Source organism: Bos indicus x Bos taurus, chromosome 17, assembly GCF_003369695.1.
Source record: "Bos indicus x Bos taurus breed Angus x Brahman F1 hybrid chromosome 17, Bos_hybrid_MaternalHap_v2.0, whole genome shotgun sequence".
Classification (NCBI taxonomy): Eukaryota; Metazoa; Chordata; class Mammalia; order Artiodactyla; family Bovidae; genus Bos; species Bos indicus x Bos taurus.
Window position 1 is genome coordinate 36029347 of NC_040092.1, and position 23985 is coordinate 36053331.

General features: G+C 37.3%; 1 protein-coding gene across 4 annotated transcripts in view; it reads right to left on the bottom strand.

The window, feature by feature from the left end:
* FSTL5 (follistatin like 5) overlaps positions 1-23985 on the bottom strand; it is a 930680-nt gene that overhangs the window by 432892 nt on the left and 473803 nt on the right. For all 4 annotated transcript variants that reach the window (XM_027567276.1, XM_027567275.1, XM_027567274.1 and 1 more), the window contains exon 6: positions 8772-8892. In XM_027567276.1, the coding sequence (XP_027423077.1) occupies positions 8772-8892 (121 nt within the window). The remainder of the gene's footprint in view (positions 1-8771; positions 8893-23985) is intronic.

A 23985-nucleotide genomic window follows, 5' to 3' on the forward strand; every position in this document is an offset into this window, starting at 1 on the left:
ATGGAATTCTCCAGGCAAGAGTACTGGAGTTTGGTGAAAAGTGAAAGTGAAGTCACTCAGTTCTGTCTGACTCTTTGCGACCCTGTGGACTGTAGCCTACCAGGCTTCTCCATCCATGGGATTCTCCAGGCAAGACTATTGGAGTGGGTTACCATTTCCTTCTCCAGGAGATCTTCCCCACCCAGGGATCAAACCCAGGTCTCCCACACTGCAGGCAGATTCTTTACCAGTGAATTACAGATGTTGTGAAAATCTACAAACAGCCTCAGGCAAAGTCCTTCCCAGAATATTATAGTGAAATAAGCGAAAAGTAATTTTAAGTCAGATGCACTAAATTATGATTAACAAGGTATGTCACAATGTGAAAAATAAGAATAATTGGTCAGTTACCATTTCATTATTTTTTATTTCTATTTCACTTTGTTTCAGACAAGTCCTTATTTTCAATATCTATATGACAGAAGAGTCAAAATGTCAAGAAATATATAGAAGTGTTTCACTTGAAATAATAGAAGCTGAAATATCTAACTGAGTCTGCATTTAAAAGTAACAAACAGGTCAACAAACAAAATTTACCTGTGAGAGATCAGAGCATGTAGAATGCCAGTGTTTATAGGTAAAAAGGGAAGCATAAAGGTGTACCAGCTACACCAGATTAAGGTAATATAAACAGGATGAGGACAGAGTCATCTCCAAATTGGAAAGATTTAAGATATAATCTTACAGTTTTGAAGATTTTAAAATTATAGTTCAAATCTGTATTACCTCATCAGTTGTTCTTGTATTAACAGTTAGGGTATAAAAGTTTTTTTGTTTTGTTTTGTTTTGTTTTGTTGTTTGTTTAAGACCAAGAAACTGTCCTTTTGGAATATATGTGTATACATAAAATTTCAACAATCATGTTTTGCAACAGTATTTTTTATAGTGGCTAGAACCCAGACACAGCAAAAATAACACACAGTGTAACCATCTGTAAGACAGTGATTCTGTATTTATCCAACCATCAGGGCATATCTGCATACTCCAACACAGAAGAGTACAGCCATACACACATGTGAACTAACTTTGTAATCAAAGCTCGTAGTAGAAGATTGATTTCTCCAGTGAATCAGCCAAAGTTTTATAAAGTTCCTGCAAAATTTTATTCTACAATGATCCAGTATGGATTCTTTTATGAATATAGCAGTTCTCTCAATCCAACGCAGCATTTCCCAAATCAGTGTGGGATTTTTTAATCCAGATAAATAGTATAAGCTTGCCAGCACCTTAGAAGTCTTTCTCTTGCCTGTGTTCCCAAAGGGGACCATTCACATTAACTACTATAACCACAAATGAGTTTTATATATTTTAGATTTTAACTAAATATATACTTTAATGTACATTTATGTGCTCTGCTTCTTTGCTCAGAATTTTTTTGATTTTTTAATATCCAACTTTTCAGCCACTAGCACTTAACTGTCTACACTTACATCTCTGCTGCAAAGTGCCATGACCAAAGTTACCAGTAACTTCCTTATTGCCAGTCCAGTGCCCATTCATCTGTTGTATACTTTCTTGCTTTGAACTTAGCCTTGAAAACAATTCCTTACTAAAAGTCCACGATGGTGTACTCCTTTGGCTTTCCTCCTATCTCTCTGTGCTATTGTTTAGTTTTAGTTTCCTACTGCCGTTTTACTCTTCTCTCCACAAACAGTAAGTCTCCTACATATGACTCTTCAAGTGAACTTTCAAAGATGCGTTCCCTCAGTGTCAGGCATAAGTGAAATTGCAGCTTTCTCTCCATCTCCTCTTGCTGATGATCTTTCAGCTAGCTCTACCATCTGCCACCTCCTCTCCATTCTCCAGTCAATAACTCCTCCTGCCTGCTTACTCAATGTCAGCCCCTGTGTGCCAGCTGTTGTACTGTACTACTGTACTTTTCAAGGTACTGTACTATAAGATTAAAAATGTGTTTTTATGTATTATTTGTGTGAAAAGTATTATAAACCTATTATATAGTACAGTACTATATAGCTGATTGTGTTAGTTGGGTAGCTAGGCTAACTTTGTTGGATTTATGAACAAATTAGACTTATGAATCAGCTCTTGGCATGGAACTTGTTCATGAAGGGGACTTCCTGTACTTACCTTGAATACCTCCATCCTTGCCACAGAATCAAATTTTAACTACATGCTCTATGTCTCTCCTTGTGACCATAGCTCTCACCTGACTCTGGGCCACCTGATTCTCCAACTAAAAGTTTCTATTTGAATATGCCAATATGTCTAAAATTTAACTAGATATACTCCCCAAACTTGTTTCTTTTCCTGTGCTTCCTAACTTAATGAGTAGCATCATTATTTAGCTTTGTATGCAAACTAGATAATTTGACATTATCCTTGACCCTATCCTCTCCCTCCCATGTGTATGTAATCACTCATCTAATCCAGCTAATTCTACTTGTAAGCTATTTTCCAAATACGGACACATCCTTACATTATTGCTACTGCTCTTCTAGTCCTGTCTCCATCACTTTCACATGCTTCAACATTCTTAATTGGTCACTAAATTCAGCTATTTTTCTCAAATAAAGAACTTTCATATACTAATGATGTAATGTCAATGAATGTTAATATGATACTTATATTTCATTGCTTGAATTATTAGATGGTTCTGATAATTAACATTTTATTGCAGCAACTGTGATTTCCTAGAAAAATAAATTTTCTTTTCCTTATAATGTCACTATCAAATCTATACTCCATTAAGAAGCCTTTCACATATAATCATGAAGACTTAGGTGATTTAAAGTAACTCTTGCATTTAAAAAAAATTTAGAATCCTAATTATTCTTTTTTAAAAATGAGAGACAGATATTGTACAATTAGTTTCAATATAAATCTCACAATTGATGCATTAGGCTTGCAAAAACCGAATTACTTTATGCATAGTAGAAAAATATCTTCCTGTAGATCCTTCCACATAGAGATTGTTTCTGAATTGAATAAAGATATATTTAAGGGTGACATTAGACCTGTAATCACTAGAACACATACATGTCTTAAAGTGTATGTAAATGGCTTAGGGAACTACAACTCATACTTATTTAATAGAATTTCAAGAATGTCAGAATTACACAAACTCCTCACTCCATACAATTTTAAATCAAAGCACTATATAGTTTAACTTAGGAAATTAAGTACTTGAAAAGCATTTCCAAAACAAATATATATTTAGGGGGTAGACAACTGCACTAATTTGGGCAATCTAGAATGTCCAAATGAAAATGAGTATTTCCTAAAATTAATAGTCATATAATTTCACTTTATTATCCCAACTGAATGCGCAAAACTAAATATATATAGACATTTATTTAAACATCATTTCTGAAATTCTGTGTGTGATCATATTGTCTGATGGTGAATTACTTGTACTTACCTATGGATTTGAAGCAAAAACATATATTTCAAGGCAAGTCAAACTTAATCAAACACTGTATTTTGATTTTCAGTTGGTTTTCAGTTGATTTTCAGTTGTACTGTCTCTATATGCCAGTACAAGTCCTTATAGTTAATAAAAATACTATCTGTTTTTAATTCTAAGCACTCTTTACACTGCAAATCTACACATTTTACTCTTGAGACAACAAAATGCAGGGATGCAGGGTGCCCACAATTTGAAAAGAAGGTTTAGTATTTCCTCTAAGTATTCAAAACTATGTCTGACCTCACTTAGTATTTATTGGATCCCATTACACATATTTCCAAGTTTGTTAACCAAAGAAAGCATGATTTAAGATATTTGATACTTGCAGTGAGAGTGAGGGATTTAGGTATCTTAGAAAACTCAAAGGATTTTTTACTAATGTCAAAAACACTGGAGAGAAATTAAGAATGTCACATAATGCTTATTAGGAAATAATAAAATAATTCATCTTATCCAAAATGGAAAAAAAATTATGAAAAACTTTATAAGTGTGAAAACAACACTCTAATATAATGTAATAACACTTGATGATGTGCTGGCTTTTTTTCTTTACCATTAGCATTTACCTCCTTGCTTTGCAAACTTTTTCCCATTTTATATGATAGCAGTTTATTAACTGGAATTCAAGAATTCTATCTATCCTTATATCCAGCAGTTAAATAATGAGTGGATAAAGATAAATTTAACTTCTCTGGCCTTAGTTTTTTCTCTTGGATATTCATTCAGGGACTTTTTAGTTTTCTGTGCTTTCGTTTTAGAAACTATCTGAGGGAATGAATTCTATGTATGAAAAATGATTAGTATTTACCCTTCCTTCATCTGTCATTTTTATCATTGTCTGAGATGATGTATCCCTCAGGGAAAGAAAACATCTTTTTCAAGTTACTTTAACTAATACAGCACTTTATACACATAGGTCAGAGAAGGCAATGGCACCCCACTCCAGTACTCTTGCCTGGAAAATCCATGGACGGAGGAGCCTGGTAGGCTGCAGTCCATGGGGTCGCTAAGAGTCGGACACGACTGAACGACTTCACTTTCACTTTTTACTTTCATGCTTTGGAGAAGGAAATGGCAACCCACTCCAGTATTCTTGCCTGGAGAATCCCAGGGACAGAGGAGCCTAATGGGCTGCTGTCTATGGGGTCGCACAGAGTCGGACACAACTGAAGCAACTTAGCATAGCAGAGCATACACATAGGTACTTAGTACATAATTTTAAAATGGATTGCCTTTTCACTATTTTTATACATTTTTATTCATAATATTAATATTTTAAATAGAATTACTTTTTAAAATCATGTCATTACACAAATCCTGTCACAAAACTGAGGTGGGTTTAGTTGTATTAAAACAGGAGAGAAAAAAAAATAGGCATATGTTTCCTGCTGCTGCTGCTGCTGCTGCTAAGTCACTTCAGTCGTGTCCAACTCTGTGTGACCCCAGAGACGGCAGCCCACCAGGCTCCCCTGTCCCTGGGATTCTCCAGGCAACAACACTGGAGTGGGTTGCCATTTCCTTCTCCAATGCATGAAAGTGGAAAGTGAAAATTGAAAGGGAAGTCGCTCAGTCGTGTCAGACTCCTAGCGACCACATGGACTGCAGCCTACCAGGCTCCTCCATCCATGGGATTTTACAGGCACGAGTACTGGAGTGGGGTGCCATTGCCTTTTCTGCATATGTTTCCTACTCACATATAAAGGCCTTGCTGATACAGACAATCCATACAAGTTAGTTTTGCTCTCTCCAAGAAGTCATTATAGAACTGGTTGCCCTGTTTAATAAGGTTGAAACACTAAAAATGTAAAACTATATGGAAAATTTCTTGGTTAAACCACAAGGAATATTAAAACACTCCAGATAATTCTAGAATTACTTAGAAAAACATTATCTTTTCCAACTGATTGTTAAAATAATTTTATCATAGTTAAGAAAATGTTTTGTGATGATTCAAAATGATAAAAGCTCATAATATGATTGCCAATTGCCAAGTGCTTGCATTACCCATTATCTCTTTATGGTTCAAAAATATTTAAAATGTAGACCTTTTGTATTAGACACAATTTTCACCTAATAGCAGAATTATTAATGATATTCATTCAATTTCATGGTATTTCATATAAATAATTTCTGTAAAATTGACACCATATTACCTTCCAGCCATCAACAGAATCATATAGATTTTCTTCTATCCAAATTCAATTGTTCCTAGTGCCCAATTGTTCCTTTATAAACCATGTTTCACTATGTCTCTATCGAATGCTTATACTAATGCTTCAGATTTCTAAATTGCATAATTTTATTTATCTTTACAATATACTGACCACCTTGCCTTCCTTAGCAGCATCAAATCATCTCTCAAACACAGTATCATATTTTCCCCTTCATAGGGGCCAGATAGTAGTATTCTTGAGAAGATTCTTATGTAGTAATATTGCTGCTGCTGCTGCTGCTGCTACTGCTAAGTCGCTTCAGTCGTGTCCTACTCTGTGCGACCTCATAGACGGCAGCCTACCAGGCACCGCTGTCCCTGGGATTCTCCAGGCAAGAACACTGGAGTGGGTTGCCAGTTCCTTCTCCAATGCATGAAAGTGAAAAGTGAAAGTGAAGTCGTTCAGTTGTGTCCGACTCTTAGCGACCCCATGGACTGCAGCCTACCAGGCTCCTCCTTCCATGGGATTTTCCAGGCAAGAGTACTGAAGTGGGGTGCCATTGCTTTCTCTGATTGATATTGCTAGGGATCACTATTCAGTCTTCGCCATGTTATCACAAAAATAATATGTTATTCACACTTTATTTTCATTGTTTTGTCATTTTCTAGCTCCACTTTTCCACCATCAACAATAACTACATTTCAAATAAAAATCCTATAGAAACATATTTAATTCTCTTATTCACACTTGATAGTTTGTATACCATTAAAAATGTTGCCTGCTATTGCTACAAATTTCAAGTACTTTTATTTAGCCAAATCCCAGTGTCTTAATATTATGAGCGTGTGGAATAGTAGTTGTTAGATTAGACTCCCTGTTTAATAAAATAAGTTAGTAAAATAGTAATAATAGTTCATAGACTTTCTCTAAATACTGTGGTATATCATGCAGCTGAGATTTTATTTATGCCACTATAGGAAGCACACTTGACACCCTAAAATGTCTCTTTAGTATACATACTACTTGTGTACTAAAGAGACAATCAAAGCCCAAAAGACTGAGACAGTAAATTTCAATTTTCCCCCTAACTGCCTAAAAGAAAGCAGATAGAAGACCTGTTCCAGGAAGGGAGCTGTCACTGTAGGCTAACTCTAATGTGAACTAGGTGTGGACAGGGAGGAACTTAGCAAATCTCTATTTGTTAAAATTCCTATGTTCTATTTTCTCTGCAGGGCCCAGCAAACATTTGTTTACCAAACATCTGCTTTTTCATTTGTCTGAAAATTGCCTTCCTGCCCTCTGAAGTCCTCTTTTGTCTTTAGCTGAGGATGGTACTCAAGGTGAGGTTTTCAGTCATTTAAGGTAAGGGTTTCAGTCATTGAGGACAGTACTTAAGGTAAGGGTTTTACTACTTAAGGTGACGGTTTTGGTTTTCCTGGGTCTCTCCCATTTATATACATTATTAAACTTTGTTTGATTTTCTCCTGCTAATATGCCTCATGACAACTTGATCCTTAGGCCAGTCAGAGAAGTCTAGAAGGGTCGTGGAACATTTCTTCCTCTCTGACACTATTCTGTTTGTCCATCTTCCGTCTCTCATCCAACAAAGTCCAAATCCACTCATCCTGAAGACTCATTCAATTATTACTACCTCCACCACCTCTCCTTGATTCCCCAAGGGGGAGATTATATTCTTAATTCACTGAATATTTTGTGTAGGACTTTCTATGACATTTATCTCCTTCTATCTTAAATGATTTGGTATAACATAATATAATGTGATTTTTTATAATATAATATGTTTTCCTGATAAACCACAGTATTCCTGTTATCCTAAAGCATACAAAAGAATGCTTGCTACAGAGTGAAGTTCAATGACAAACACATAGACTTCTTAACTATAGATTCAATTATAAATTCAGCCACTTAATTCTTAATTTCTCATGTTTCAGTTTCTTCATATAATCTTCCAATGATAATGCTGCTCTCTTCTTACCTTTGAAAAGTTGTACACACCTTTAAAGGATGAAATGTTTACTGAGATATCCCATCTTGTATTATGCTTGCAATTTAAAGTGGAAATACAGCTTAATTAAATCTGAAGAGCATACTAACTTCTTGCCTTAAAGCTTTATAACCTGCAACTCTTTCATATTTATTACTTTGCTAGTATCAAATACCACATAAAATATGACCAATGTTTAATGTAAAATGATGTGATAATTACTATCATTATTCATATGAATTTTTAGAGATTTAAGTAATTTTTTCCAATATCAGACAGCTGATGTATGACAGGCATAATTCAAACATGATCTTTTTATATGAAACACAGTCTATTTCCTGTCTTTTTGGAAAAAAAATACATGTGTATATATTTGGAAAGCCATACATATGTGAATACATATAAAAATATTAAAGACAATCTATTTATCTAAAATGCCCTTTAACTTAGATTACTTTGTGATTTTCAAATACCAACCAGTTTATTTAATGATTTCCCCCCCCACCTTTTTTTTTTTAACACACACTCTGAAAACATTCCTTTCTGTTTTTCTGTCTCCTAGTTTTTTTTCTTTGGAATTATTTTTAAAGAATAACCTGGCATGTAGCTTTTTAAAACAAAATCATCTTTACAATTTTGCAATACAAAGTATAAACATTCAATTTGAAGAAGTCTTAAAGCATTTATACATATATCATTCATTCTAAAGTATCTTAACGTAAATATAAATTTTCATTCATATGCTAATTTTGTTATCATATATGTAAACTATTAAACAACTTTATTTTACCTATAAGGTAAAAGAGTCACTGTGTAAATAATTAAATTGCTTTTGATAAGCAGTGACAAACAATGAAGTATTGTTCCTGGTCTAAAATAACCTTGGAAATAGCATTGTGGAATTAATAGCTAAACTAGAATCAAGAACTGATAGCAAGGGCTACTGAATATTTCTAGCTCTTTATTTTAGAATATTAAATCCCTTACCTCTTACATTCTTTTCAATAGAGCCAAACCCTTAAATTTTATCAGTTGTATCACTTCTCTTCAGTAGCAGCTTGTACTTTGAGATCAAGCAAACACATCATATTGGGTAATGAATCAGGAAAAGAAAAAAGAGGAATTAGAAAACGAATCTTATACTCACGGAATGTTCTATAAAATTCTTCAAGAGCCAGGTGCTTGTCTGAGTTAAAATCATCATATTTCAGTAGATCATACAAAGTACAATCAGAAAGGTCCTTGCCAAGTTCTTCCTGTTTTATCACCTGAAAAGAAAATTAAAATCATGCAATTATATCAGTGTCTTAACATTTCTATAGGTAATTTAAGTCTACACTTGAGCAAAGAACTGAACTTATAGGAAACCTGGGTTTTCAGTTACTGGACATTTATTTTCAAGTGTTTCAATGACATAAAATTATAAATTTGACTTAGTTTATTTTGACACTCAGATACTTAGAATTTAGCCTGAAAGTTCTAATACAAAAATCTCCCAGTAGGACCCAGAAAACTTGAACATTAAAGGGGCATTTTTGTATTTTACTCATTTACTTTGCTTTACTTACATTGACTCAAGGAGATACTTTACTTCTACATGAAAATTGCCTCCTAAGTCTCAGTGACCCATATCAAAATGGAACAGCTCTTTCCCAACAAAAATAGTCAGTAGCTTGTTCCAATTTTCATCTTCCTATTATTTGTGAAAAATGAAGTTAGATTTTTTTTTTTTTTCTCTTTTGTCTAACATCCTCCCAAGCTGGAAGTGAAGCCATTTGGGATTCTGAACTAACTCCCTGGATCACAAAGGAGCTATTAAGCAAATTACTGTTTCCAGGAGCCAGTTAGAATTAATGCACCAATTGATGATGGGAATCTACCCAAGCACGGGTGAGAAAAATCGCCAAAATGCTTTTCTGCTCTGTGCTCTGTTCCTTGGACTGTGACAGTAGCTGTTTTAAGATTCTACTGATTTTGACTGTAGCTTGTCTGGTAAAAGGGCTCCCCAAGATTTTTCAAACATTCCTTTTCCCCAGGTAGCTGCATGCCTGTGTCCAACAGTCTTTCATATTTGTCCACAGAGGGAGTGGTTCACATTGCTTGGAGGTTTGCTTTACCGTGTACGTTTTGTTAAAGTTGGTGCAATCAGGAAACACAAGCTTTGAAGTCAGCCAGCTTTGGGTTTAGACCATGCCAAGGCTACATAATAGCTCTATAATTTCTGGCAAGTCACTCAACCTTTTCTCACTAAGAAATTAATGATAGCAACCTCTACTTCTCCTGGTTGGTGTGCAGATTATAAATACAAATATGCATATATATATATATATATATATATATATATAAACAGTTTTAGTCAAGTGAAACACATATAGTATACACTCAGACATAATCATTTAATGTTAAAAATAATGATTTATATATACACAAATGTGCTTCTAATTATAAAAATTCATTGGAGTTTTCCACACCAGCTTGTGTATATTATGGTTACATATAGTTTGAAAGATTGAGACTTTGTCATAACAATGGCAGATTGGTGATAATAATGTCTATTTTAATGAGCTATTTTTAACTCTTTTATGGAACACCCTGGTGTTAAAAGTTGTCATGCCTGCATGAGGATGAGCTGCAGAGACAGCTCTGAGGATGGAGCTTAGCCTATGCATCACTAGAAGCTCCTACCCCAGTCACCTGAGTGGTGACACGCAATGACAGTGTTTGCACTGCTAAATATAGCCTTCACAACATCATGTGCTCTCTATTCTTATTTACTGTATTCAAATTTCATTGGCTAAGCTGGCATTTACTGCCTTAGAGGAGGAAAAATGTGAGTGATTTATCTGCTTTCCATATAAATAGATATGGTTGATAGTGAGTGGTAAAGTCCTTGGCTTTCGCACAGTCCAGCTGGAGGGATTAACAAAACTACTTAATGGCTAGAGCTATTTCTCCTATAAGCCTAATGGGAAAACAAATACTGCTTTTCTGTTTAGAAAGCAACCAAGCTCTCAGCCACTCTCCATCTGTTGTTTGTTAGTTGATGAGAAAAGCCTTTTCCCAGGTGGCAGAGGGGCAGTGTTTTTGATCTTACCTCACTGTGCTCTTTCTAAAGACCTGTGGGGCCAGCACCACAGTAGTTTTTAGGATGCAGTGATAATGGAATCTGGTCAGATACTTTAATACTATTTTTGCTGGCTTTAATTCACATACTTTGTGAAATGATGGAACAGAAAGTTGGAAGAGAAGCTTTCATCATTGTCTCATATTAATTTCTGTTCTAATATTTTATTCAAGGTAAATTGTGTATAAACCAAGAGAACAGATGTCTATCCTTTTCCTTAATACTGATTTTGGCATAAGACTAGCTTGCTTTTGATTTGATCTTGATTCGATCATGATGATATAACTCAAGCTGGATATACTGTTTTAAGGAATGTGCTTTAGAAAAGTGCATGGTCCTGGCTAGTGAGATTACATATATATATATAGCTGTTCAGTGATATTTGGCCTGCTATGATAGAGGGGTTAAGTGATTCATCCCTTCATAAATCCATTGTTTAATATATATTTTCCTCATTTATTCCATGTCTGTTCAATGAAATAGCTTACTTAAGACATGCTTCCTGGTAAGCATGTTTCTCCTTTGTTTCCTGATGGGATATTTGGCATGGTGTGAGGTGTTTCAATGTAGGAGTTATTATCTTGTGACCTTTTAACCATCATGGGAAAATTGCTTTAGATATTCTGGGTTCTGATAGCCTTAAAGAGCTGTGTGTTTGACTGTTGAGAAGAAAATGTAAAATAAGATAGAAGCAGTAATACATTAAGCACTCTGGCACTGGGAATTCAAATTTGTAGGACATTTATTTCATTTATTGTCTGGCTCTGGTTCTAAAACCTTTCCAGTCTAACCTCTTCAAAATGCATGTGTTACATCTGACATAGAGACTACTGGCAAAGCCAGATTCACTGAACATACTGTCATTTTAAAATATATTTTAATTAGGATAAGTACATTATTTCTTTATATGTAATGAAGTGAAGTGAAGTGAAAGTCACTCAGTCATGTCCGAATAATTGTGACCCCATCGACTAGCCTGCCAGGCTTCTCTGTCCTTGGAATTCTCCAGGCAAGAACACTGGAGTGGGTAGCTGTCCCTTCTCCAGGGGATCTTCCCACCCAGGGATTGAACCCAGGTCTCCTGCATTACAGGTGAATTCTTTACCATCTGAGTCACCAGGGATGCCCTTATATATAATGTTATTGCACATTTAATAGAATATTGTGTAGTGAAAATGTAACTTTTTTACTCACTGAAAGTGAAAGTTGCTTAGTCATGTCCAACTCTTTGCAACCCCACGGACTGTATAGTCCACGGTATTCTCCAGGCCAGAATACTGGAGTGGGTAGCCTTTCCCTTCTCCAGGGGATCTTCCCAACCCAGGGATTGAACCCAGGTCTTCTGCATTGCAAGTAGATTCTTTACCAGCTGAGCCACAAAGGAAGCCCAAGAATACTGGAGTGGGTAGCCTATCCCTTCTCCAGGGGATCTTCCTGACTCAGCAATCTAACTGGGGTCTCCTGCATTGCAGGCACATTTTTACCAACTGAGCTATATACTCATTAGGAAATAAAAATTCATGTAACTTGCATTATTACAATATTCATTTGACTGTAGTGGTCTGGAAATGAAAGTCGCTCAGTCACGTCCAACTATAGAGTCCAAGGAATTCTCCAGGCCAGAATACTGGAGTGGGAAGCCTATCCCTTCTCTAGGGGATATTCCCAACCCAGGGATGGAACCCAGGTCTCCCTCATTGCAGGCAGATTCTTTAATAGCTGAGCCACAAGGGAAGCCCACAGTGGTCTGGAAACAAAACACAATAATTCTGAGAAATGCTTATAAAATATGCAGTATCTCAGATGATCAACAAGAACTGGAAAGAGAAATAGAAAATGCCAGAGGCAGATGTAGAGGGTTGTCTCCCGCTGTGAGATATATGGGTATTAGATTTCTGGGGATAAGGCATGATTTGGAAATCCAAAGTTATTATATTAACTTTCATGCAAGAGATACAGTGCATGTGATTTTGGTGGTCTTGAGTCATGCTGATGAGACTATTTGTGTAGGAGATCAGAGAGAGGAGTGAAATCTTCCAGTTTTGTTTCTTTTCTTTACTCTCCTTAGTGGAACAGGAGTGAAGGAGGAAATAGAACAGGCTCTATCTATCTTGAGAGCAGGACTCCATCTTGGGCAGGACTGTGGACTTTGAGTTATATGCCCAGTATCTATGGAAACGACATACCAACTGGGAAACCAGGCCCCCGAAGGAAGAGCCCCAGGGCTCTCCATCACCTAAAAGAATACCCTAATTATCTGTGTAACCAAATAGAATCATACATTCTATTACACTTCTCAGAGAATGACCACAACTCCATTGATAATTGTCCACGGTTGACTACCCAGGTTTAAGGCATATAAATCAAGGATTAGACCCAGAAACTGTACAAAAAAGATCTTCATGACCAAGATAATCACGATGGTATGATCACTCACCTAGAACCAGACATCTTGGAATGTAAAGTCAAGTGGGCCTTAAAAAGCATCATTACGAACAAAGCTAGGGGAGGTGATGGAATTCCAGTTGAGCTATTTCAAATCCTGAAAGATGATGCTCTGAAAGTGCTGCACTCAATATGCCAGCAAATTTGGAAAACTCAGCAGTGGCCACAGGACTAGAAAAGGTCAGTTTTTATTCCAATCCCAAAGAAAAGCAATGCCAAAGAATGCTCAACTACTGCACAATTGCACTCATCTCACACGCTAGTAAAGTAATGCTCAAAATTCTCCAAGCCAGGCTTCAGCAATACGTGAACTGTGAATTTCCAGATGTTCAAGCTGGTTTTAGAAAAGGCAGTGGAACCAGAGATCAAATTGCCAACATCTGCTGGATCATGGAAAAAGCAAGAGAGTTCCAGAAAAACATCTATTTGTGCTTTCTTGACTATGCCAAGTCCTTTGACTGTGTGGATCACAATAAAGTGTGGAAAATTCTGAAAAAGATGGGAATACCAGACCATCTGATCTGCCTCTTGAGAAACCTATATGCAGGTCAGGAAGCAACGGTGAGAACTGGATATGGAACAACAGACTGGTTCCAAATAGGAAAAGCAGTACATCAAGGCTGTATATTGTCACCCTGCTTATTTAACTTCTATGCAGAGTACATCATGAGAAATGCTGGGCTGGAAGAAACACAAGCTGGAATCAAGATTGCCGGGAGAAATATCAAAAACCTCAGATACGGAGATGATACCACCCTTATGGCAGAAAGTGAAGAGGAACTAAAAAGCCTCTTGATGAAAGTGAAAGAGGAGAGTGAAAAAGTTGGCTTAAAGCTCAACATTCAGAAAACGAAGATCATGGCATCTGGTCCCATCACTTCATGGGAAATAAATGGGGAAAGAGTGGAAACAGTGTCAGACTTTCTTTTTCTGGGCTCCAGAATCACTGCAAATGGTGACTGCAGCCATGAAATTAAAAGATGCTTACTCCTTGGAAAAAAAATTATGACCAACCTAGATAGCATATTGAAAAGCAGAGACATTACTTTGCCCACAAAGGGCCATCTAGTCAAGGCTATGATTTTTCCAGTGGTCATGTGTCTATGCAAGAGTTGGACTGTGAAGAAAGCTAAGTGTTAAAGAATTGATGCTTTTGAACTGTGGTGTTGGAGAAGACTCTTGAGAGTCCCTTGGACTGCAAGGAGATCCAACAAGTCCATTCTAAAGGAGATTAGCCCTGGGTGTTCTTTGGAAGGAATGATGCTAAAGCTGAATGAAACTCCAGTGCTTTGGCCACCTCATGCGAAGAGTTGACTCATTGGAAAAGACTCTGATTCTGGGAGGGATTGGGGGCAGGAGGAAGAGGGGGCGACAGGGGATGAGATGGCTGGATGGCATCACCAACTCGAAGGATGTGAGTTCGAATGAACTCTGGGAGATGGTGATGGATAGGGAGGCCTGGCTTGCTGTGAGTCATGGGGTTGCAAAGAGTCAGACTCGACTGAGCGACTGAATTTAACTGAACTTTTTTGTGTCTTTCTTTTTCCTTTGTTCAGACTAGTTTCACGGAATTTGGGGCGTGGGTTTGGGCAAGTACACTTAGGGTATATAAGGTTTTCACAAAAACTGGTCGGGGTCCTTGGTTAAGAGGAAACTCTGCCTTGGGCCCGCAAATGTAATAAACTGCACTCCACCATCTGCATTGTCCTTCTGAGTGAGTTTGTTTCCCAGAATGCATGGCTACAACAGGAGAAATGATGGACTTAAAAGAAATATACTATTAACTTTGCCAAATACAAATTGGCACTTGCCATCTGCCTCTACAAGGTTAAAACTTTAGCCTCTGCAGCTGCTGCTGACCTATAACACACCCTTAAAGGAATTCAGGGCAGAGATTAGGAATGAGGCACTCTGTGCTCTGGACAAAACTGGCAGAACAGGTCTTCAGTTAGAGATTATTCAGGAGAAGATTTTATTAGCCCAATTCTTGAATCTCTTCCTATTTAGAAAAACACTAAAATCCTTCACGGTGATACCCCCACTTCATAACTAGCAGTAATCTTCATGAGATTAGTAGAAACCTTCTGAAAAACAACATGTGTTTGATTGCATGTACTCCACCTTCACCAAAATCACATGCACTGTCCCTCCCCCTATTTTTTGGACTAGTTTCTGAGAGCTATCTGAAATGCTGTCTCCCAGTCTATAGTCTTCATTTTGTCCTAAATAAAACCTAACTAATAACTCTCAGGTTGTGCATATTTTTTTCTACTTGATAATACGTTCAAGTAACATGAGCTCTCCTTCATCCTTTGCAAACTATTTTTCTCAAACTAATCATGAACGTGTCAGAATCACAAGGTCTTAGTACTGACTTAGAGCTCAGTGATCCTCTATTTTAAAGAAAACCCATCACATTTATGAAGTTGAAGAGAGGCAGATATATTCACTCCTTTACTTGACAAATGTGTAAATTACATCAAAGCCCAAGGCTCAGAAAATAAATATACTCTTGTGGTAACAATACACATCTCCAGGCATTGCCTTTAAGTTTTTCCCGTGATAATATATAGGTTGGATCTTTTATTACTTGGCTCTCCAGACAGGTTCTTGTACACTTTCTTTCTTTCCTTCTCCCTCTCTCCCTTCCTTCATTCTTTTGTTTCCTTTCTTTGCAACTAACAAATGCCAGAAATAGAGCTGGGGACTGGAGATTAATTAGTAAGGAAGAAAAATACACTCTGCTCTTAGAGAGTTAATATTCTAGAAAGGATGAGTGGGGCAAATTATTAGAAAACTTGGGAAAAAAGATAATTGTAGATTACCAATCATATTAAAAAAATAAACAACATAAAAGGACAGAGGATAATTAACATTATAAATAATAGTTGTTTGATCATATATAACTGATGCTACTCTGTGATAAATGTATTTAAAGAATCACATGGATATATCACATCTTCTAAGTTCTCTTTTAGGCTTTATAACATGTCTAGCTAGTTAAAAGACATTTAAAAATCATTAGGGTCAATATTAATTTTTAAAGTTTAGTTGAAATACAATAATATGAAATCATTGGTGGGATGAAAATTATTTTATTTTCAAGGCATTCTGTATGGCTCACTGGGATTCTCTGAACATGAGTGCCAACATTTTTAATGTACCTTGACATTCTAAAATAAATATGCTACAAATAATATGTTTAAAAACTAAATTTTGGTATATACATATGGTGGAATATTACTCAGTTGTAAATAAAAGCAAATAATAGCACTTGCAACAAAATGGATAAATATAGAGATTGCCATACCGAGAGAAGTAAGTCAGACAAAGAAAGACAAATGTTATATGATATCACTTATATGAGAACTCTTAAAAAAAAAAAAAGGTACAAACAAATTTATCTAAAACAGAAATAGAGTTACCAATGTAGAAAACAAACTTATGACTTTACCGGGGATAAGGGGGTAAAGAGGGACACATTGGAAGATTTAGTTTAACATATACTCATTACTAGAGCTTCCCTGCTAGCTCAGTCATTAATGAAATTGCCTTCAATGAAAGAGACCTGGGTTCAATCCCTGGGTCAAGGAGATCCCTGGAGAAGGAAATGGCAATCCAGTCCAGTATTCTTGTCTGGAAAATCCCAAGGACAGAAGAACCTGGTGGGCTATAGTCCATGGGGTCACAAGAGTCAGACATAACTTAGTGAATAAACCACCACCACCACCATATACATTACTAGGGCATCCTCGTTGGCACTAGTAGTAAAGAAACTGCCTGGCTGATGAGAAAGACATGGGTTCAGTCCCTGGGTTGGGAAGATCCCCTAGAGAAGTGTATGGCAACCCAGTCCAATATTCTTGCTTGGAGAACCTCACGGAGAGGAGCCTGGCAGGCTGCAGTCCACGGGGTTGCACAGAGGTGGACACGACTGAAGCGACTTAGCACATATGCATACACATTACTATATATAAAACAGATAACTAATAAGGATCTACTGTATAGTACAGGGAACTCTACTTAATGCTCCATAAAAACCTAAATGGAAAAAACCTAAATGGGAAAAAAATTATATATATATACACACACACACACACACACATATATATAACTGAATCACTTTGCTTTATGACAGGAACTAACACGGCACCCCACTCCAGTACTCTTGGCTGGAGAATCCCATGGACGGGGGAGCCTGGTAGGCTGCAGTCCATGGGGTCGCTAAGAGTCGGACATCACTGAGCGACTTTCACTTTTCACTTTCATGCATTGCAGAAGGAAATGGCAACCCACTTCAGTGTTCTTGCCTGGAGAATCCCAGGGACCAGGGAGCCTGGTGGGCTGCTGTCTATGGGGTCGCACGGAGTCGGACATGACTGAAGTGACTTGGCAGCAACACAGCATTATAAATCAACTATACACCAATAAAAATTCAAACAAACAAGCAAAATAACATTTTTTAAATTACTAATAATTCCCATTGTAGGTGAAGACATACTACTATGAACATTTATAAAGGTCAAAACATGCTATGATAAAAATTAAACATGGTGTTAAGTTTTTAAAAAAAGCAGTACATTTTAGCTTTCAAGTTATTGTAGGAACAGCCTTAAAGAAAAACAAAACAGTATTTGAAACTACTTACTATGGTTTCCAGATACAATTGAAAGTATTGCTTTTTTAATTGTAGCAGTTAGCTGCACCTAAACCAAAAATTACAGGCCTTACCTTTCTCTGTTAAATGCTAACCATTGTTGTTATTATTGTTACTAAAGCCTTAGCTCTTAAAAGGTAATTCCCAGTTCTACTAGGATCTACCTACTGGCATTGCCAATGCTGTTCTGACTCCAGGTTTCTGCTGCCTTATTTTGTATATCTGACAGGTTTATGGGATTTTTAAATGTTGAATAGGATTAATTACCATGGTATTCCCAGAGAGTCCCCACCTATCCCCTTCTCTATCCACACAAGTGCTTATTTGTTTGCAAATAAAAAGTGCTTATTTGTTTGTTTAGTTTGTTCCCACTAAAATAGTATTTTATCTATGAGGCAAAACAATTCCTACCAATCTCATTGTAAATAAATATGTTGACTAGCCACCAGAACTTTTAAAAAATCTTTAAATTTGTACTAGGCTTAACAACTCTCAAAATAAAGATTAACTCAAAATAAAGATTAACTATGTAACAGTTCTAATAAGTTTTAAAGAAAATGAATATGTACAAAGTCTGTAAAGACATCGGCATCATGCCTATCCTGTTAGCTAAAAATATCTAGTGTTATTTATTCCTTTTTTATTTAATTTTGCAAATGTATTCACACATGGAGTCATTGAGCAAATGGCTTTTTAAGTCAAATATATATATATATATATAACATAATAATCTAAATCCTGAGAACAAGTAGTTCTTCTTACTATTTTAATAAATAGTTGGCATGTGTGCACATTAGGGAAATATTTCATTCTAATAGGTATTCCTAATGTGAATCAGCTTATTAAGATGACAGAATCTAAATGAAGAAAAAAGCTAAATCAATATACTCAATACAGCTGCTTATTTAAACTCCAAATCACAAGGGAATAATTTGGCTTACTTAAATTTCATGGGTGGTTATTTTATGAAATGGGGAGAAGGCTGAGGGACATATTTTCCAAGCTGTTAGCACCATTTGCCTTTAAGAGCACAATGTTGGCTGTTCTTAAATTAAACCAGGAGAATTTTAAGCTGAGGAGTCTCTAATGCCTTGGTGCAAATGTAATCCAGCCCACACCTAAGCCTGTAAATGCCTCAGGTTATGAAATCAAAACCTATCACAAACCAATCACAAACAACTAACTATGCTTTGCTGATGCTGCTGCAAAGTCACTTCAGTCGTGTCCGACTCTGTGCGACCCCATAGACGGCAGCCCACCAGGGTCCCCCGTCCCTGGGATTCTCCAGGCAAGAACACAGCCAATCTGGACCTTCCTTACTTTGTTTCCATCTTCTCTTTGTAAAAGATTTCCTAGCTCGCCTCCACAGAGGGCTTCTAACTACTTCTGGTTTGGCACTGCCAGATTTGAGTGGATTTTTGCTCAAACAAGCTCTTAAAATTTTAATGTTAAATATTAATTATAGGGGACTGGGATGCAAAAGTAGGAAGTCAAGAAACATCTGGAGTAACAGGCAAATTTGGCCTTGGAATACGGAATGAAGCAGGGCAAAGACTAATAGAGTTTTGTCAAGAAGATGCACTGCTTATAGCAAACATCCTCTTCCAACAACACAAGAGAAGTCTCTACACATAGACATCACCAGATGGTCAACACCAAAATCAGATTGATTATATTTTTTGCAGCCAAAGATGGAGAAGCTCTACACAGTCAGCAAAAACAAGACCAGGAGCTGACTGTGGCTCAGATCATGTACTCCTTATTGCCAAATTCAGACTTAAATTGAAGAAAGTAGGGAAAACCACTAGACCATTCAGGTATGACCTAAATCAAATCCCTTATGATTATACAGTGGAAGTGAGAAACAGATTTAAGGGCCTAGATCTGAAACATAGAGTGCCTGATGAACTACGGAATGAGGTTCGTGACATTGTACAGGAGACAGGGATCAAGACCATCCCCGTGGAAAAGAAATGCAAAAAAGCAAAATGGCTGTCTGGGGAGGCCTTACAAATAGCTGTGAAAAGAAGAGAAGTGAAAGGCAAAGGAGAAAAGGAAAGATATAAGCATCTGAATGCAGAGTTCCAAAGAATAACAAGAAGAGATAAGAAAGCCTTCCTCAGCGATCAATGCAAAGAAATAGACGAAAACAACAGAATGGGAAAGACTAGAGATCTCTTCAAGAAAATTAGAGATACCAAAGGAACATTTCATGCAAAGATGTGCTCAATAAAGGACAGAAATGGTATGGACCTAACAGAAGCAGAAGATATCAAGAATATGTGGCAAGAATACAAAAGATCTTCATGCCCCAGATAATCACGATGGTGCAATAACTGACCTAGAGCCAGACATCCTGGAATGTGAAGTCAAGTGGGCCTTAGAAAGCATCACTATGAACAAAGCTATTGGAGGTGATGGAATTCCAGTTGAGCTATTTCAAATCCTGAAAGATGATGCTGTAAAAGTGCTGCACTCAATATGCCAGCAAATTTAGAAAACTCAGCAGTGGCCACAGGACTGGAAATGGTCAGTTTTCATTCCGATCCCAAAGAAAGGCAATGCCAAAGAATGCTCAAACTGCCGCACAATTGCACTCATCTCACACGCTAGTAAAGTAATGCTCAAAATTCTCCAAACCAGGCTTCAGCAATATATGAACTGTGAACTTCCTGATGTTCAAGCTGGTTTTAGAAAAGGCAGAGGAACCAGAGATCAAATTCCCAACATCTGCTGGATCATCAAAAAAGCAAGACAGTTCCAGAAAAACATCTATTTCTGCTTTATTGACTATGCCAAAGCTTTTGACTGTGTGGATCACAATAAACTGTGGAAAATTCTGAAAGAGATGGGAATACCAGACCACCTGACCTGCCTCTTGAGAAATCTGTATGCAGGTCAGGAAGCAACAGTTAGAACTGGACATGGAACAACAGACTGGTTCCAAATACGAAAAGGAGTATGTCAAGGCTGTATATTGTCACCCTGCTTATTTAACTTATATGCAGAGTACATCATGAGAAACGCTGGGCTGGAAGAAACACAAGCTGGAATCAAGATTGCCGGGAGAAATATCAATAACCTCAGATATGCAGATGACACCACCCTTTTGGCAGAAAGTGAAGAGGAACTAAAGAGCCTCTTGATGAAAGTGAAAGTGGAGAGTGAAAAAGTTGGCTTAAAGCTCAACATTCAGAAAACGAAGATCATGACATCCGGTCCCATCACTTCATGGGAAATAGATGGGGAAATAGTGGAAACAGTGTCAGACTTTCTTTTTTAGGGCTCCAAAATCACTGCAGATGGTGACTGTAGCCATGAAATTAACAGCACTCCTGGCTAAGCCCTATTTGCATAGGGCAGGCCCAGGGGGAAGAAAACATAAAAGGAGGAGTCAAGCACTCTCTCTCTCCCACCTCCCCGCGCCCCAAGCTCCCCCCTCCCCATCCTTACTCCTTGAAAGGAAATTTATGTCTAACCTAGATAGCATATTGAAAAGCAGAGACATTACTTTGACAACAAAGGTCCGTCTAGTCAAGGCTATGGTTTTTCCTGTGGTCATGTATGGATGTGAGAGTTGGACTGTGAAGAAGGCTGAGGCCAAAGAATTGATGCTTTTGAACTGTGGTGTTGGAGAAGACTCTTGAGAGTCCCTTGGACTGCAAAGAGATCCAACCAGTCCATTCTGAAGGAGATCAGCCCTGGATTTCTTTGGAAGGAATGATGCTAAAGCTGAAACTCCAGTACTTTGGCCACCTCATGTGAAGAGTTGACTCATTGGAAAAGACTCTGATGCTGGGAGGGACTGGGGGCAGGAGGAGAAGGGGACAACAAAGGATGAGATGGCTGGCTGGCATCACTGACTTGATGGACGTGAGTCTGAGTGAACCCCAGGAGTTGATGATGGACAGGGAGGTCTGGCGTGCTGCGATTCATGGGTTGCAAAGAGTCAGACGCGACTGAGCAACTGAACTGAACTGATTAATAATTAAACTTCAATGTCTCTTTTAACATTGCTAACAAATTCAAGGGTGCCATTTTATTAAGTGAAATATGCCTATGTATATTCTCATCTTATCCTGAGGAGCAAATAGTTGGGACCATGATGCAAGAAGTTGTTCTTTCTCTAAGGGACACTTTATTCACCCTGGTTTACCTCTGTGACCCTGTGAAATTCATCTTCTCATATTGCTTGTTTTCCAATCTGCAGCAATCTCATTTCCTTTCCAACTCAAACACATCATAGTACCCTTTGGAAATCCTGTTCTGATCAGAAAATTTTCTTTGCCTTATGTTTCTTATGAACACATGTTCTTCACCATGCTGACTTTAAGAAAATCTGATTACTCCTTAGTAAAGCCATTTGTCCAATATGTATAACATTGAAAGTTAATTTTTCTCTCATATCTATTCTACCTCAATGGAAGGAAGATAGTCAATAGCTAAATGGTTCTCTATTGGTACATCTGGATAATTTCTTTTTCCCAAATGAGTTTTCTTTCATTAAACAGATAGAGAATATAGATGGGTAGATAGATAGATAGATAGATAGATAGAAGATGAACAGATAGATAGAAGATGAACAGATGGATGGAGGGATGATAGAAACTATCCTTTGAATGTCAGGATATTCAGCTAGGTAATTCTTTCTTACTTTGTTCCCGTTTTTCACCAATGTATTTATCTCTTTATTCACAATTTTTCTGTCTACCTAAATTCTTTATCAATGTCCCTAGCAACTTAAAAAGGCATATGAATAAACTACCAGGAAGATTTCTGTGATTCATTTCATAACTACTGATTATTAATCTTCTCTCTTCTGAAGACCTTTTCTTACATGTCAGCCTTTCAAGAGGAATGTGATCATATCTTAGGTTACTTCATCCTGAAATCTTTAATTCAAGCATTACAGGTCTGTTTTAGGAATAACAAATGTCCTTAAACCCATAAATGCATTACTATGTTGCCAAGTACCCGATCACACTTGTCACATACACAATACTGAGGGAAAACCCCTCTTTATGTTTCAAATAAAGATACTTTATATTTGTTAAAGCTTTTGCAATGAGTTATTATTCTATGACACATGCAAATTTAAAGCATATTGCTACAAGGACAATTTTTACTGAAGCAAACATTAATAAACATCAGATTTCAGAGAGCACTGAATTCTTATTGTTGGAGAAGACAGTTTAAGAGAAGGAACAGAAACAAATGATAGAGATGAACCTCAGACACTTGTCTAGATTTATACAGTGGAACTGAGAACAACAAACAAGTGAGGTTTCACACCTCATCAGCCTGATCTTCAGAAAGAGCCAAAACATTTGATTTTGCTTTAGTACACAGAACTAAAGTGAAAGAGTAGAGTGAAAGTTGCCTTAAAACTCAACATTCAGAAAATTAAGATCATGGTATCTGGTTCCATCACTTCATGGCAAATAAATGAAGAAATAATGGAAACGGTGACAGACTTTTTTTTGGGGGGGAGGGGCTCCAAAATCACTGTAGATGGTGACTGCAGCCATGAAATTAAAAGACGCTTGCTCCTTGAAAGAAAAGTTATGATCAACCTGCTGCTGCTGCTAAGTCGCTTCAGTCGTGTCCAACTCTGTGCAACCCCATAGACAGCAGCCCACCAGGCTCTGCCATCCCTGGGATTCTCCAGGCAAGAACACTGGAGTGGGTTGCCATTTCCTTCTCCAATGCATGAAAGTGAAAAGTGAAAGGGAAGTCGCTCAGTTGTCTCTGACTCTTTGCGACCACATGGACTGCAGCCTACCAGGCTCCTCTGTCCATGGGATTTTCCAGGCAAGAGTACTGGAGTGGGGTGCCATTGCCTTCTTCAACCTAGACAGCTTACTAAAAAGCAGAGCCATTACTTTGCCAACAAAGGTCCGTCTAGTCAAGGCTATGGTTTTTCCACTAGTCATGTATGGATGTGAAAGTTGGAATATAAAGAAAGCTGAGCACTGAAGAATTGATGCTTTTGAACTGTGGTGTTGGAGAAGACTCTTGAGAGTCCCTTGGACTGCAAGGAGATCCAACCAGTCCATCCTAAAGGAAATCAGCCCGGAATATTCATTGGAAGGACTGATGCTAAAGGTGAAATTTCAATACTTTGGCTACCTGATG